The following is a 17,517-nucleotide window of genomic DNA, read 5'->3' as shown; positions in this document are numbered from 1 at the left end:
ATAGCGGAACGCAAGAATCGGCATCTTCTTGACATGGCTCGGTGCATGTGATTTTCTATGAGTGTGCCTCGGCCCTATTGGGGCGACGCTGTTCTCACCGCTGCCCATCTTATTAATCATCTCCCTACCCAGGTCTAGCAAAAACAAGCTCATCTTCACGTCCTCCTAGGTTCTCAGTCCTTTTTTTCTATTCCTCCCAAAATTTTTGGTTGTGTCTGTTTTGTTCATAATCACTCTCCTCGTGGTAAGTTGGACCCTCGCTCCCTCAAGTGTGTTTTCCTTAGTTACTCTCCTACTCAAAAGGGGTATAAATGTTACCATCCTTCTTCTCGTAAGTGGTTTGTGTCCATGGATGTTACTTTCTTTGAGTCCCAATCCTATTTCTTGTCCTCTCCGGTGTCACCGTCCTCATTTCCGGGGGAGTCTTGGTGTGAAGTAAGTCCTGTGCTTCCTATGGTGGACCCAGTTGTTTTTGCACCACCCTCTTCTACTGTGCTTCCTATGGTGGAACCAGTTGTTCTTGCACCACCCTCTTCTACTGGGACTATAGAACCCAATGTCACCAAGGATAAGGACGGGCATGTTTATGTCCGGGACATAGACAGACAACAAGTTAACTGGATACAAGGGACCACTTCTGTTCCTTCACTGTCATCTCCTGCTTCTGATGAGAGTCTAGGTAACTTTGAATCTCTTGAGTCCATTGATCTTGATGTTCCTATTGCCAAGAGGAAGGGTGTGAGATCTTGTACTCAACATCCTATCTCACATTTTGTGTCCTACTCTCATTTATCATCCTCATATAGAGCGTTTGTGTCCAATATTTCCTCTGTTAGCATTCCTGTTAAAATAACTGATGTATTATTATTGATTGATGTAGATGTTGATGTGTTATATGATTGATAAATTACAATTCCTATACAATCTATATATAGAAGAAAATGTGGTAGTAGGTGTAGTGGAGGTGATAGTGGGTTAGGTGAAGTGGAGTGTGTGGTGAAGTGGAGGTAGGTGAAGTGGAGTGTGTAGTGGAGTAGGTGAAGGTAAAGATGGGAAATTCTAACAGCCCCCCGCAAACTCAAGGAGGAGAGAAACTAACCAACTTGAGTTTGGAGAGAGTAACAAAACAAGAAAATACATAAAAAGAAAAAAGGATAGGAGACACTGTATGGTCGTGTCAGACCGTTGGTGAAGACACTGTATGGGGTGTCATAACGTTGTAGAGGACACTGTATGGTGGTGTCAGACCGATGTAGAAGACAGTTTATGGGGTCATGTCGGACCGTTGTAGAAGACAGTTTATGGGGTCATGTCGGACCGTTGTAGAAGACAGTTTATGGGGTCATGTCGGACCGTTTGTAGAAGACAGTTTATGGGGTCATGTCGGACCGTTGTAGAAGACAGTTTATGGGGTCATGTCGGACCGTTTGTAGAAGACAGTTTATGGGGTCATGTCGGACCGTTGTAGAAGACAGTTTATGGGGTCATGTCGGACCGTTGTAGAAGACAATGTTGTGACAGTTTACGGAGTCTTGCTGGACCCTTGTAGAAACTAACCGGAATCAATGTCGGGACAGTTTACAGAGTCTTGTCGGACCCTTGTAGAAACTAACCGGAATCTATGTCGGGACAGTTTACAGAGTCTTGTCGGACCCATAAAGGAGCTAACCGGAATCAATGTCGGGACAGTTTACAGAGTCTTGTCGGACCCATAAAGGAGCTAACCGGAATCAATGTCGGGACAGTTTACAGAGTCTTGTCGGACCCTTTAAAAAATCGCATCCTCAAAAGGTGCGCTCAATTTTTTAAAAAGGCGTGCCATCAAAAGGCGTGCCCAATTTATCAAAAAGTGCGCCGGACATGATGGCGAGGCACGTGAGTGTCTTGGTTGGCGTGCCCGTTTGTCGTTTGGCGTCAAGAGGCGCGCGATGCGCGTGGCTGGCCCTGGCTATTTAAAACAAGGTTGAGGCGAAGGCTGTGCATACTAGTCTGAAACCTCGGAACGCTCGGAGAGCTTGTCTCTGCAAATCTTGAAACACCCGGAAACCAACCCTTCTCTGAAACACTTGGCAACCCAAAAACATGGCTTCTTCTTCCCGTTCAGCTACCCAGAACCTGCTCACGCTCTTTCCAGAACTGAACGAGCCCACAGGAGAAATAACTGGTGCGGTGGCCAGTGAACCGCAACCAAACACCTCTGGTTTTGCTCCATTGAACTTTCCGATGCGGTCGGTGGAGCAAAGAATGGCAATGCAGTCGGATGTGGAGGCCAATCAGTATACTTTGAAGGCATGTGTGGAAAGCATGACGGCGGTCACAAATTTGTCGAACCGGCTGCAGAGTAGAACAAATGAGGTGCAGCATTTAAACTCCCAGCTGGCTCTGCTCCAACGCATGTATAAGGATGCGCGAGCAGAGATAAGCGTGCTAAGGGCAGAAAACAAGGAGCTGAAGCGGAAGGCCACCGTGATGTTCCGATTTGGAGGTCCGCCATATGCTGCAGTGGAGGAGTATGGGGGAGTGAGCATGCCCAGTGGAGTGGGAAACACGGAGGCAACACTGGCAAGGACTGCCCAGGACGGAGGCAAAAAGAAGAGACCTGCAGTAGAGTAGAGGAGAAAAATTCCGCCTGCGGATGAGGTTTTTTTTTTTTTTTTTTTTTTTTTTTTTTTTTTTAATAATAATAATAATAATAATAATAATAAGAATAAGAGTAAGAGGGGACAAGCCCATATGGATGGAACCAGCACAGGGGTGTGATGTTATGATTGATTATTTTAATATATATATATATATAAATGGAACCAGCACAGGGGTGTGATGTTATGATTGATTATTTTAATATATATATATAATAAAATAAAAGAAAAGATGGGTATAAAGAAAGTGGGGGATGTGGGCGGTGGATGTGTGATAATGGTTTTGGATGGAGAATGGAAAAGGGGATAGAATAATAAGGAGAAAAGGGAATGGGAAGATTAAAATAAAAAGAAAGGAAAGAGAGGGTGAAAAGTGAGAGAGAGAGAGACATTGTCCGTGTGTATCTCCAACTCAAACCCAACTCCATGATCAGTCTGTTGGAGAGTGTGGAGAGTGTTCTTCCGACGGAAAGAGCTCCTCCTCCGAGCTCAGATTCATTCGGAGAGCTCTCGGCACCGAAATCTCTCCCGAGGAGGTTCATCGTATGATGAACGAGATCGACAAGGACGGCGACGGCTTCATCGATCTCAGAGAATTCACCGATTTCCACGGCAGGGGATCTGACGGCGGCGAAGGCAGCAATAACAGCAGCAGCAGCAGGAATAAGGAGCTTCGAGAGGAGGGCCGAGATGTCTTGGGAGTAGGCGGAGCCGCCGGCGGAAGTCACGGCCTGAAGCGGGATGCCAACGAACTGTTGGGTCTGGTTGGGCGGTCGCGTGGGGGAGATTTTGTGGGTTGAAAGAGTTTCCGGAGCGGCGGTGGAGTTGAGGAAAACGAAGTTTCCCGGTGGCGGCTGATGGTGGTGGTGTTGCTGTTGTTGTTTATTGAGTGTATGGGCTGTTGTGTGTTAAGAATTGGTGCAAGAATGGAAGAGAGAGACAAGAGTTTAGTTAAGGAATTTGTGGCAGCAGAGGGAATTTGTGTAGAAAATTTTAGCGGACTAGGTCGAGGTCCGGCGGGCGGCCAAGCCGAGGTTGCCACCCGCCGGTGAAGCGAAAAATACTAAATTCTTAACCTTGCTCTGATACCATGTTAAAATAACTGATGTATTATTATTGATTGATGTAGATGTTGATGTGTTATATGATTGATAAATTACAATTCCTATACAATCTATATATAGAAGAAAATGTGGTAGTAGGTGTAGTGGAGGTGATAGTGGGTTAGGTGAAGTGGAGTGTGTGGTGAAGTGGAGGTAGGTGAAGTGGAGTGTGTAGTGGAGTAGGTGAAGGTAAAGATGGGAAATTCTAACAATTCCTAACCATTTTCAGGATACTCTTGCTACCTCTGAGTGGAAACTAGCCATGATTGAGGAAATGAAAGCACTTAGGAAGAATGGCACTTGGGAATTGACTGAGTTACCTACGGGCAAACGACCTGTGGGATGTAAATGGGTATATACTGTGAAACACAAAGCAGTTGGGTCTATTGAGCGTTACAAGGCAAGACTTGTGGCAAAAGGGTTTACTCAGACATATGGCATTGATTATCAAGAGACCTTCGCACCCGTGGCTAAGATGAATTCAGTCAGAGTACTTCTCTCTCTAGCAGCTAATCTAGATTGGCCGCTTTATCAGTTTGATGTCAAGAATGCCTTTCTCCATGGTGACCTCGAAGAAGAGGTATATATGGACATTTCTCCTGGTTTTGAGGATCATCAAACAGAAGGCAAAGTATGCAAGCTTTGGAAGTCATTATATAGTCTCAAACAGTCTCCAAGGGATTGGTTTGAGAGATTCACTCAGGCTAAACAGAGTCAGGCAAATCACACCTTGTTTGTGAAACATTCCTCACGTGATAAGACTACAGCACTTATTGTTTATGTAGATGACATAGTTCTTACATGTAATGATAGTGGGAAAATACCTCTGTTGAAGAAATATTTAGCTAATGAGTTTGAAATCAAAGACTTGGGAAGCTTGAAGTATTTTCTGGGAATTGAAGTTGCTCGCTCTAAGGATGGGATATTTATCTCACAGAGAAAATATGTGCTTGACCTATTGAAGGAAACTGGGATGCTTGGCTGCAAGGCATGTGCCACTCCACTGGAACCCAATCAGAAATTGGGGGATGATGAAGGAGGAGAAGCAGTTGATAGGGGGAGCTATCAGCGATTAGTGGGTAAGCTCATTTACCTATCTCACTCCCGTCTTGATATTGCTGTTGCTGTCAGTGTGGTTAGTCAGTTTATGCATGCTCCTCATCAGATTCACTTTGAAGTTCTCATGAGAATCTTGAGGTACTTGAAGTCTGCTCCTGGTAAGGGTCTTTATTTTTCAAAGTATGATCATCTTCGTGTGGAAGCCTATACAAATGCTAACTGGGCTGGATCAGTAACTGATAGGAGATCGACTTCAGGGTATTGGTTGGAGGCAACCTAATTACTTGGAGGAGTAAGAAACAGAATGTGGTCGCCAGGTCAAGTGCAGAAGCTGAGTTTAGAGCTATGGCACAAGGTGTGTGTAAACTTCTATGGATCAAGTTATTGTTGAGTGATCTAGGTATTGATCAGACAGACTCCATGCGGTTATACTGTGATAATAAGGCCGCCATCAACATCGCTCACAATCCAGTTCAACATGACAGGACAAAACATGTTGAGATTGATCGCCACTTCATTAAGGAGAAACTCACTAGTGGTACCATTTGTACTCCTTTTGTCCAATCTGGTGAACAACTTGCTGACATTCTCACCAAGGGGGTTGGGAATAAACCATTTCATGACATATTAGGCAAGCTGGGCATGAGAGATATCTTCGCAGCAACTTGAGGGAGAGTGTTTGCATATTATATTATTATCTGAGCTTTTTTGGTTTGTAATTATTCTATGCCCTTAAGGCTCGACTTGTAATTGTCTCATCTTGTAAACCCTAATCTTCATTTATAAATAGGGGATGATATACTATCAAACCCTAAGCTGGTTACTCAAGCTTCATATATATCATGCTTGAAATTCAAGTCTTGAAGTATTATGCTCATGGTAAGCTACAACCTTCTAAAAACAAATGCTCATGTTATGCTCAAGGTATGATTCTCGTATTATGATTTATAAAGCTTGCCGATGTTCACTCATTTACCGCTTTACTATATTACTACACTGGGCAATAGCTCACCCCTCTCGCTTATATATATATGTAGGTGACGAAGAGCTTGGTTACAAAGAGAAGTTTGATGTACTGGTTTTGTAAAGCTTTGTAGTGTTGTATCTTACTTTGTTGTTTAGAACATGAAATAATATAAGATAACAATCGAAGAGCAATGTATGCTTTCATCTCATATAGTTATGCACTGCTCTGAATAAATGTTTCAAATGAACTCAATATAAGCAAATAATGGCTTCCACACTCCAAAAAAAAAAAAAAAATGGAAAGTTTGCCCTAATTATCCTAAAAGTCCAACTTGTTTTGAGAAATTAGGTCTTTAGTAGTCCGCAACTACTGGCCGATCACTACACTATCATGTTTGGGGCAAGATGGGGTCGTGATAGTCACTATATGAAGGTGACACGCCATGGACACATTAGGATATGTATCGGATACATCACACGGTGCATCCAATTTTTTACTTGTTTTTTTTTTTGCCCAAACATGTTGGGGACGCATCATGGTTACTCGAATCTTGTCTCTCGACACACCCCAAGTGATGAACTCCAAATGCAAAATCAAGATAAAATCGAGAGAGAAGACAAATGCCCAAATTAGAGGTAAAACCCCTAAGGGCTAGAGAGAGAAACTAAGCTCTACTCCAATTTCAATGTTTATTCTTTTATTCCGAAAACTCAATACAATGGACAATTACATCACCTATTTATAGACTACAACTAATAAGCTATTTAATTGACACTTTAGCCTATTTATTCTACCATATCAGACTCTTCCTCTTTAAGAAACTTGTCCTCAAGTTTAAGCAGCAACTAAGTGTGCTCAACGTAACACCATGCATTGAATCCCTAGGCGAGGAATATGCGTTGCATCTCCATGCTCAACACAAACATGTCTCCTCACAACTCATCCTTATGCGAATACATCAATTTGCTTCTTTGGCTAAGCAACCACAGGTGCAAACTGACAACTCCCATCACGACCATACTCCCCCTTGTTAACACTTGGACAGACTCTCATTTTTCCGAACCGCTTCACCTCTGACATGCAAACTGGTATAAACGAGTACTCTTCCTATTGGAACGAGACTACCAGGCTGGCAAATGATATCGTCCAAAACAAACAAGGCTGAAAGATGGGACACATTGCGACAGGATCGACATTGCAACTACTAGGTAAGAGCCACATGAGAAAAACTAATCAGGATCAAGAAATCTGCATTGCATTATTCCTTCTGTCTTGTAGACACAAATGTCAAATGAACATCACTGCCAACAGCATACTAAACTCAAGCCAACATCTTATGGAGGCATATAGAAGCAGGAAACACTTCCAACTTCAAATAAACTCTTTGAAGCTTTCAAAAATAGCATGGTACCTCTTCCAAGGCACAATTTGTTGCTCTTTTGTTTCAACTCATCTCTTTGATTATGAATTTGCATCTTTGCTTCCTCCCAGTGAGAATTTAATCTCGGCTTCTTCACCCAAACCTTGACAATCTCAACTGCGATTACCTATAAACAAACAACATAATAGAACCAAAAGATAAAAAGATTTGCAGAACAACACAATCAATCCCAAAATGCAGATTACAAGGTCAAATTTGCAGACAAGAAATCAAACCAAGAACAACAGTAGCAAGTAGACACAGCAAAAAACTAGAGTCCAAATTCAAATTTCAGAGTCACGAAGGGTCGCGATGTTTGACTCAAAGACGAGCTAGAGTCGCAGATCAACCTTTGAGTTGCAAAGCCAGATCGAAAAGCTAAGTCTAGTTTGCAATCATGAAGAGTCCTAGAAAGAGTCGATTGCTAGAATCAAGGTTTCGAATATCACCAAGTACCTTCGGGCCAATTTCAAACCTAATCCAAGACTTGCGGATTATTTACAGATCTCACCCAAACCTTTTGGATCAGTTTCAGATCTCCTTCTTCGATGTGAGAATACAGACTTCAATCCAGGTACGCAAGTTAGATGGTGATCATCCAATAAGTTATGAACTCAGTCCCAAATTATGATTTCGATTGGCGAAATTAGAACAGTGAAGTCGATCGATCGAACTCAACAGCAAATCAAGAGGAAACTTCGCAAATCCCAGTGTCAATCGAAACTGAATTTGATTTAGATTCTGCGAAATCCAGAGCAACAATGAAGAGCTGGAGTCGCAAAATCAAGATTCAACTCACGATCAAGTTCGCAAGACCGAGAATCACTCACGATCAACAACCAATTCGTGAAATCAATTCTAGGGCTAGGCCGTGATCTCGAATCTTGAATCTGGACCTAGTCGCGACTATCCAAACGATTGCGAACCTAGATCACATTTGGTTAGGATATCGAGTTCCTTCAAGTAATGCAAGATGTGAAATCTGAAATCTGAGTTGAAGAGAGATGAACAATAGTTCTTTTTCACCCCCACCAGGCCAAGTTCTTGATGCTTTGATACCAAATGATGAACTCCAAATGCAAAATCAAGAGAGAGAAGACAAATGCCCCAATTAGAGGTAAAACCCCTTCGGGCTAGAGAGAGAAACTAAGCTTTACTCCAATTTCAATGTATATTCTTTTATTCCAAAAACTCAGTACAATGGACTATTACATCACCTATATATAGACTAGAACTAATAAGCTATTTAATTGACACTTTAGCCTATTTATTCTACTACATCACCAAGGCATGGTTATCTTGTCATGAGCTATAAAAAGAATTATCGTAAATTCATAATATCACTACATAAACATGTCTGTATTAATAATCACTACGTAGTATTCTCCATTATTCTTGAGACCTATGAAGCACGGACACCTCTCCGAGGGCTCCGTACCAGTGTTGGACACGTGTCGGACACGGACACGCATCGGACACGCGGTGGACACATGTCCAACACGCACTAGAGTGTCCAATTTTTTTTTTTTTTGAAGCCGGACACGTCCAAGACACGTTATGGACACTTTCGGGACACGCACGGGGTCAATTTCAAAATTTACAAAACATTTTTAGGGTCAATTTCAGAATTTACAAAATATTTTTGGGGTCAATCTGTAAAAAAACAAAAATAACTTTTGTTTGCCCTAAATCGATCAAAGAGCTTAGCAGAGAACAAAAAGAGAGAGAGAAGGCGAAGATAACAGAGGAGAAAGAGAACCTGGTCGCTCGTCCGTCGCTCGTCGCCGCTCCTCGGCTGTCGCTCGTCGCTCGTAAGGTACACCTTCTTCTTCCTTCTTCTTCCTTCCTCGGCTTCGGTCTTCTTCCTTCTTCTTCCTTCTTCTTCTGGTATTCGTTCGTCAGTCGATGTTTCTCTCTCTGTCTGTCGACGTCTCCTTTCTCTCTCTGTCTGAGTATATTTTTGTTTTTTATTTTGTTTTTTCGCGTCTTTTTTTTTTTTTTCTATTTTCATTTTTTATTTTTTCCCCCTCTATATGTCTTATTTCAGAATATATATATATATATATATATTTATTAATTAATTTTGTTAATATGTCTTATTTCAGAATATATATATATATATATATATTTTATTAGTTTTGTTAATTTTAATAATAATGTGTGTTTATTAATTTTATTATAGGAACAAATTTGTAATTCTGAACCAATGGCTACTACGGGTGGTAGTTCTAATGATATCCCTGATGATGATTTTGATGAGAACAAACCATTGTGGAAGTATATAACTAAATTAGCAAAACCTGGGAAAGGAGGAGGAAATTGCCAATTACAATGTAATTTTTGTAATAATACTTTCAAAGGTTCCTCTACTTAAATTCACATTTTCTGATATTTATGGATTTTGTAATAGATGATAGTTGTTGGTACATTGGATAATTTTATATTTTGTGGTTCGATTTTCATGCATTTTGTAACAAATGATGGTTGGTAGCTTCGAATGACATCTTATGTATTAATGGAATGCAATTTTATGTTATTTCAATGTTTTTTTAATTATTTTTTAATAATTTTATGACATATAATAAATAAAATTAATTATATATATTGAACGTATCCCCAGCGTGTCGTGTCCCCCATTTTTTGAAAATTTGCGTGTCGGCGTGTCCATGTCGTGTCCGTGTCGTGTCGCGTGTCCGTGTCCGTGTCCGTGCTTCATAGCTTGAGACCATATAAATAGGTATACTCTCGCTAAATTTCTAATTAGTGTTAACAAATTAAACCCTGGGTATTCAAAATTTTCAATATAAACCCTAAAATTCTGATTTATAGTGCTTCGTTTTTTCTATTTGTGTGTGTGTGCAACGGTGGGTAGGGGTGGGATGGAGTGGTGGCGGACATTGTGGACCGAGGAGATGATGGCAAAGGTGGATGGCCTATGGTCAGAAGTGAGGCAGTGGATTATTACTATATATATTGTAAGTTTTGTTGATGAAGATGATGAGATAAAAAAATAATAATAACAATAATAATGATGTGAATTTACAATATCAGCATCATCCGTTAGTCATTCTAAATGGAGATGAACAGATGTTTAGGATTGGGATCTCTTTAAAAATTCAGAGTTTAAATTGATTAAATTAAAATGCTGGGGTTCAATTTGTTACAAAGGGTCAAACAGTAAGGTATTTGTTTTTTGTAATTTACCCAATATTTAGTTTACAATTGTGGCACTGTGACACATGCACATATAATATTGTATGTAGAAAGCAAACATGCAATAACAATGAGCAAATTGTCACCTGTACGCAAGGTGTGACATGGTTACCCGTCAATAAGACCTTCTCTAGTGTTCCACCTATAGACTCTACACGAGGCTTTAGTGTCTCTTCAAGGAGATCTGTCTCGTCAATCGTATCAAAATTGAACTTCACCTGAGAAATACAATTCAATACATCACCACAATAAATATCAAAAGGCATCTACTCTGATTTAATTCTGGCATTAAATGCACAATAATACCAGTAGTGTGTGCTCAACATTGTATGAGTTCTTAAAACAATCACGATTCTCTGAGGGTGTTGGCTTGAACTCCGATATCCCCTGTCTGACCTAGAGGAAGAAATATCAACTTTAATAATGTATCCAGGTTAGTTGTAACACAGTTACCAGTCTACCACTTGAAGGTATCAGAAAGGGTTAAAGAAGCTTTGAACCATGCAAATATTATACATGTTTTCCCCCACCTCTGATCCCTAGACTGATAAACTGTCTAGTTAAAATTTTTAAAATCCATTGACCAAATCTTTTTAATGGATTTTAGCAAAAATATTTAAATTATTGGTAAACTGGATCTTCTGAAATAATTAGACTCAAGGACAGTCAGGTAAAGAGACACAAATCGAAGATCTACATTCCACAAGAAACAAAGAAGTCTGCTCAAAAAACAGTTTCTTGGAGAATCATTTAGGCATCCAACCTGATTCAGTACTGAGGGCAATTGATCGACAAATTTGGTTAAGGAAACCACAGCTTCCTGATCATAGTCTGGTATCATTGCAGCCATATCAAGTAGTGTCTTCCATGCATCTCCTACATTATTTGTATCAATGATAGGTTGGAGTATTCGGAAAAAGTGAAGAACACAAGAATATACATTTAAGTCTAGTAACCCAAGCATCAAGTAATGCATTCACATGAAAGGAAATATTACCACTAACAGTCATACCTAGAGATAATTACACAACTACGCACATGACCGCTGTGTGCTCGTCCCAAATCTTCATCAACCATAGTACAATGCTAAGCAGCACAAACACAGGACACAATAAACCAAACCAAGCCTTAAGTCCCATCAAATGGGGTCGGCTATATGAATCATTCTTCTCCATTCGACTCTATCCCAGGCCATAAAACACGGGACACAATGATCTTCAAAAAATTAGGAGACATATAGGCGGTGCTTGGCAACAACTTTTTTTGGTTTTTTTTTTATTTTTTTTCACTAAAAGACATTTTTTGCAAAACCAAAAAAAAACAAATCCAAACAAAATATCACATCAAACCCCATAATCATTTCACTTTTTCTCTCACAAACATCACATCCAACCACACAAAAAACCATCTTCCCAAACACCAAAAATTTTTTCTCTAATAATATCCCACAACTAAAAAAACCTACATAAAAATCCACTTTCCAAACACCCACATAGAGGGGTTACGACAAAAAATAAAATTAATAACGACTATATATTGTTATTTGCTATGTATTGAGATGAAAGTTGGTCGAGCGAATTGGGCCTGGGTTCAAAGGGAACTAGACACAGCTTGATTGTGACCTCAAGATGTTGGGCTGACTCAAAGGCACCTCTATTTGTGTCTTCGGGCCTTGTGTCGTGGATTAGAAATCTTCTTAATAACTTGCATAAACATGTAAAATACATGAAAATCCGTGAAACAATGGTATTAGGAGAGAGAGATCGATGTAGTAGGATAAATAGGTTAAGCGTCAAAATGAGTTTGTATATGTTAGAATATATAGTGGTATATGTTATTTTTCATGTTGAGTGAGGGTAATATGGTCATATAGTCATATTGTATTTTATATAAATATTTGTTGATGGTTTAGGTTTATTCAAGAACCTAAAAACATACGGTTAATGTTTAGTCTTCTCTTTGTTCCTTCTCTCTTTTTCTCTAGCCTTAATCGAAGTTTTTCATACTTTTACACTTCAACTGTATATAAATGTCCATTTAGTGGGTGAAGTGTCCTATTAGTTGTGGCCTATACATAAATGATGTAAGGATCATTCTACTTGGTTTTTAATTGAATAATATAGATTTTGGTTGAGCTATGTGCTCTGCTCTCTCTCTCTCTCTCTCAATTTGATATTTGATTGCAATGCTTGCATTAGATATCAAGATGACTTGTGAACCTCTGGCTGGGATGGAGAAACTGGTAGATGCAAGCAAGCTCTAGCCCTTACTCTATAGGGCAACCCACATTTTTAGTAAGTGTTAAAATTGATGTATTATTGATTGATGTATGTTATTAATTACAAATGGTGAGGGGCTCCTTATATAGGAGATGTAGTGGAGTAGGTGGTAGTAGGTGGTAGTGGTAGGTGTGTAGTAGGTGGTAGTAGGTAGTGGTAGGTGTAGTAGGTAGAGTAGGTGATGGTAGGTTTTAACAGCCCCCCGCAAACTCAAGGGGGATAGGAACTAACCAACTTGAGTTTGGAGAGAGTAACAAAACAAGAAAATAATCTGAAAAATAAAAAAATGGATAGGAGACACTGTATGGTCGTGTCAGACCGTTGTAGAAGACTGTATGGTTATGGCAGACCGATGTAGAAGACAGTTTATGGGGTCATGTCGGACCGTTGTAGCAGACAATGTTGTGACAGTTGTTGTGACAGTTTACGGAGTCTTGCTGGACCCTTGTAGAAACTAACCGGAATCAATGTCGGGACAGTTTACAGAGTCTTGTCGGACCCATGAAGGAGCTAACCGGAATCAATGTCGGGACAGTTTACTGAGTCTTGTCGGACCCATGAAGGAGCTAACCGGAATCAATGCCGGGACAGTTTACAGAGTCTTGTCGGACCCATGAAGGAGCTAACCGGAATCAATGTCGGGACAGTTTACAGAGTCTTGTCGGATCCTTAAAAAGTCGCACCCTCAAAAGGTGTGCCCAATCTTTCAAAAGGCGTGCCCAATCCATAAAAAGGCGTGCCATCAAAAGGCGAGCCCAAGTCATAAAAAGATGTGCCGGACATGATAGCGAGGCGCGTCACCACATTGGCTTGCGCGCCCGTTTTGTCGTCTGGCGTCAAGTGGCGCGCGATGCGCGGATCGGCCCTGGCTATTTAAACCAAGGTTGAGGCGGAGGCTGTGCAAACCAGTCTGAAACCGCTGAACATTTTCATTCTGAAATATCTGAATATTTGCATTCTGAAACATCTGAACAATGGCCTCTTCTTCCCGTTCAGCTACCCAGAATATGGCATCTTCGTCCCGTGGTCTACTCACTCTCTTTCCCGACCTCAACGAGTCAACAAGAGAGATAACCAGTGCGGTGGCCAGTGAACCTCAACCAAACACCTCGGGTTTTGCTCCGTTGAACTTTCCGATGCGGTCTGTGGAGCAAAAAATGGCGGTGCAAACTGATATTGAGGCCAATCAGTATACTTTGAAGTCATGCGTGGAAACCATGACTGCGGTCACAAACTTGTCGCACCGGCTGCAGAGTAGGACAAATGAGGTGCAGCAGTTAAACGCCCAACTGGCTCTGCTCCAGCGCATGTATAAGGATGCGCGAGCAGAGATAAGTGTGCTAAAGGCGGAAAATAAGGAGCTGAAGCGGAAGGCAACCGTTATGTTCCGATTTGGAGGTCCGCCATATGCTGTAGTGGAGGAGCAGGGTGGAGTGATCGTGCCCAGTGGAGTGGGAAACACGGAGGCAACAACGGCAAGGGCCGTCCAGGACGGAGGCAAGAAGAAGAGACCTGCAGCAGAGTAGAGAAGAAAAAATCCCACTGTGGGTGTGGGTTTTGTTTGTTTGTTTTTTTTTTTTTTTTTTTTTTTTTTGTGTAAAATTGTGATCGGGGTTGACCCCTGAGATGAATAAAATATGGGTGTTGTGCAAACTCGAATGGTAGGTGTGGTGGTAATGCAAAAAAATCAACTGGAATGAATGTAGTTTTGGGTGTTTGTTTTTTTGTTTTTTTTATTTTTTTATTTTTTTATTTTTTTTTTTTTTTTTTATTTTAATAATAATAATAATAATAATAATAATAATAATAATATATAAAATGAAGTGTTGGAATCCAGTGTGAACATGCTGATGATGAAAAGTCAAAAAACATAACATAAATTAAAAAATTAAAAGGGGTAGTGGGGAACCGAGAGGTGTTTGGTCAGAGTGGTGGACCAAAAAAAAAAACATGATAATTATATATCTGAAAATGATAAATAAAAGAAAGATGGAGACAACATGATAGCGGTGTGTATGGATGTGATAATGAGAGTCGTAGTGGGTGTGATTAAATAAATAAAAGAAGAATGGGTTTTGTAGTGGGTGTGATTAAATAAATAAAAGAAGAATGGGTTTTGTCCTTGAGTAAAGAGAGAGATCTGTGTTGTGGTGTGTGTGGTATCAATTATAGAGAGAGAGCCATCACCCATGCATTTTGGTAAGATGAGAGAGAGTTCAGCCGTGTGTGGTGAACATGGCATTGTCAGCAATTGGGATGACATGGAGAAGATCTGGCATCATACGTTCTATAATGAACTCCGTGTAGCCCCTGAAGAGCATCCTGTACTTCTTACAGAAGCACCCCATTTCTCTCTCCTCTTCGTTTTCTCTCTCGTCATTGCGACGTCCTTCGCTTCAGCCGCCGATTCGGACGGCGATGACGCCATAATCCGGCAGGTCGTCGGCGAGGACCACCAGTTGAACTACGAAAACCACTTCAGCCTCTTCAAGAGCAAGGTCGGAAAGTCGTACGCCACCAAGGAGGAGCATGATCACAGGGTCTCGATGCTGCGGTGGTGTCGCGGAGGACTTCCGGGGAGGTGTATGCCGGAGTTCCGCAGGCGGTTTGGAGCACTTGCAGTGGAGCTGGTTTTCCGACGAGGCGGAGGGGAAGCGGGAGCACGGTGCTGCGGTGGTGTCGCCGAAGCTACGGAGGAGGAGATTTTGAGTTGTAAATTTGGATGGGTTGATCTGAGATCCCTCTACTGTTTGCAGATCTGGATTTGGTGCTGATGTGATAATGACATCAGAATCTTGCCGAAACGGTACTGAGCGTTGCAATGAAGCACTACAAAAGCTCAAGGAAAAATATGATGTCGTTGTCAATATTCAAGGGGATGAACCTCTAATTGATCCGGAAGTAATAGATGGGATTGTCAAAGCGCTGCAGGCAACCCCAGATACAGTGTTTAGCACTGCAGTCACATCTTTGAAACCTGAAGACGCATGTGATCCGAACCGAGTGAAGGTATGTGTAGAAAATAAGCGGAATAGGTTGAGGTCTGGCGGGCGGCTAAAGTGAGGTTGCCGCCCGCCGGGGAAGCGAAAATACTAGGTTCTAAACCTGCTCTGATACCATGTTAAAATTGATGTATTATTGATTGATGTATGTTATTAATTACAAATGGTGAGGGGCTCCTTATATAGGAGATGTAGTGGAGTAGGTGGTAGTAGGTGGTAGTGGTAGGTGTGTAGTAGGTGGTAGTAGGTAGTGGTAGGTGTAGTAGATGGAGTAGGTGATGGTAGGTTTTAACAGTAAGATTGCTAGGCGGGCAAAAGTTGCGTGAGGAGGCTTTGAAGCATGGGTGTCACGCCTAAAGTTCAAGTAGTGTGGGAAGCTGCTGTCCATATTCCATCTTCCTACCTTTCGTGGGCTGTTTAAGGTATAACTCAAATAGGTATAAGCATGTTTTTGGTGTCTTGTTGCGAACAATGACATATGTTCAAGGGGTTGGGAGTGAGTGATGGGCTGAAAGTGAGTTGCAGTTAGCTGGAGCGACTTCTGTATTGACGGTCGGAAAAAAAGAAGGATATCAGGAGCGGAATATTAGAAGTGGAAGAAGGTGCTGCTATTGGTTGCCTTTGATAGCTTGCCTTCCAAGGGAAAGTTTAAGGCTCCATTTATAGGTCAAAAGGGTTAGTTGTATTGTTGATAGATGGCTTGGCTCATTTAATACTTGAGAGGACAAGAGGTAAGCTCAAAATGGAAATCTTCTCTTTGCTGCTTCCTAGAATTTGCCAAAAATGGAAAATTTCAGGTGGGTTATATGGACATAAATTGTACACGTGTTAACTTTGTGGGTTGAGATGATTGAAGAGATGCAAAGCCAGGGGTTCAGTCAGCCCTTGATAAGCACCATTGGTCCATAGCATGCCTAGAGCAACCAGCTCTTGACCTAGCATGTTTGCTGTCGGAGGGCGCATATCAGGGCCCCTTTGGATCTTTACATGCCATACTACTGCTCCATGGAAATCCCCGTGGAAGTGTGCTGGCCACCTGTTAATCTCTAATAAGATTACTTGGATTGAGGAAATCTGCAGCTAATAGCTTGGTTGAGACTTAGTCATTGTTGTTCAATGTTGATGCTCATTGCCCTTGAGCTGGACATACCGATGCTAAGCTTAGGGAACTTAGGCTTCCTGGACATTTGTTGGTTCACCCCATGCACCATGAGCAAGGTTTGAGCTTTGTTGGTTGCCCTCAAGCTTCTTAGAATCAATTAGGTCTTATTTTATGGCATTGGTTAGGCCTTGATTTTGTTTCCTTTTACGTTATTTCCTATCCTGTAAATCTCTATCAGTATATATACACAGGCTAGTCTCCATTCTAGACTAAGCCATTCAATTCTTCTATTCTTTTTGGTATTAGAGCCAAACCCTAGCCACCAACTTCCTCTCTCTATTTCGGCAGCCCTCATCTACCCGGTAGCCCCACCTAAGGTTTTAAAAAGCGGCCGCAACCGTTACGTAATGCCGTTACGTAACGGTTTTGGTGGTTACCGCCATCCGTTACGGCCGCTTTTGCAGTGCGATTGAGATTCACAGGTGTGTCGGCCGTAGCGGTCGTAATGGTGCCATAACGGCCTTAACGGCTTGTTACACACCGTTACATAACGGTTCCAAACTGCTTCAAAAAAAAAAAAAAAACTGAAAATGGGGGAAGGGGGATAGAGAGAAAAGGGAAGAAGGTGAAGTAAGAAATAGAGTAAGGAGTAGCATAGGAGCAAGACCTATGCTATATTCTATTCAGCTGCTATCACTCAACCATTTTGTTTGTGTGCATCTATCTATATATT

The 17,517-nt window shown here is 41.3% G+C and overlaps 1 protein-coding gene across 11 annotated transcripts in view; it reads right to left on the bottom strand.

Moving 5' to 3' along the window:
• The window catches only part of LOC114323085 (initiation factor 4F subunit (DUF1350)), a 55,087-nt gene that overhangs the window by 6,188 nt on the left and 31,382 nt on the right, over window positions 1–17,517 (bottom strand). For 7 of the 11 annotated variants that reach the window (XM_028270552.2, XM_028270553.2, XM_028270555.2 and 4 more), the window contains 4 exons: window positions 11,165–11,277; window positions 10,708–10,797; window positions 10,488–10,619; window positions 7,180–7,315 (listed from right to left, as the gene is read on the bottom strand). In XM_028270552.2, coding sequence (XP_028126353.2) covers window positions 7,180–7,315; window positions 10,488–10,619; window positions 10,708–10,797; window positions 11,165–11,277 — 471 coding nt within the window. The remainder of the gene's footprint in view (window positions 1–7,179; window positions 7,316–10,487; window positions 10,620–10,707; window positions 10,798–11,164; window positions 11,278–17,517) is intronic. The other 4 variants (XM_082905765.1, XM_028270554.2, XM_082905764.1 and 1 more) reach the window with 1 other exon arrangement.

Source organism: Camellia sinensis, chromosome 14 (genome assembly GCF_055761805.1).
Source record: "Camellia sinensis isolate YWXY chromosome 14, ASM5576180v1, whole genome shotgun sequence".
NCBI lineage: Eukaryota > Viridiplantae > Streptophyta > Magnoliopsida > Ericales > Theaceae > Camellia > Camellia sinensis.
The sequence above is the reverse complement of the archived record's forward strand: the minus strand, read 5'-3'. Positions and strand labels throughout refer to the sequence as shown.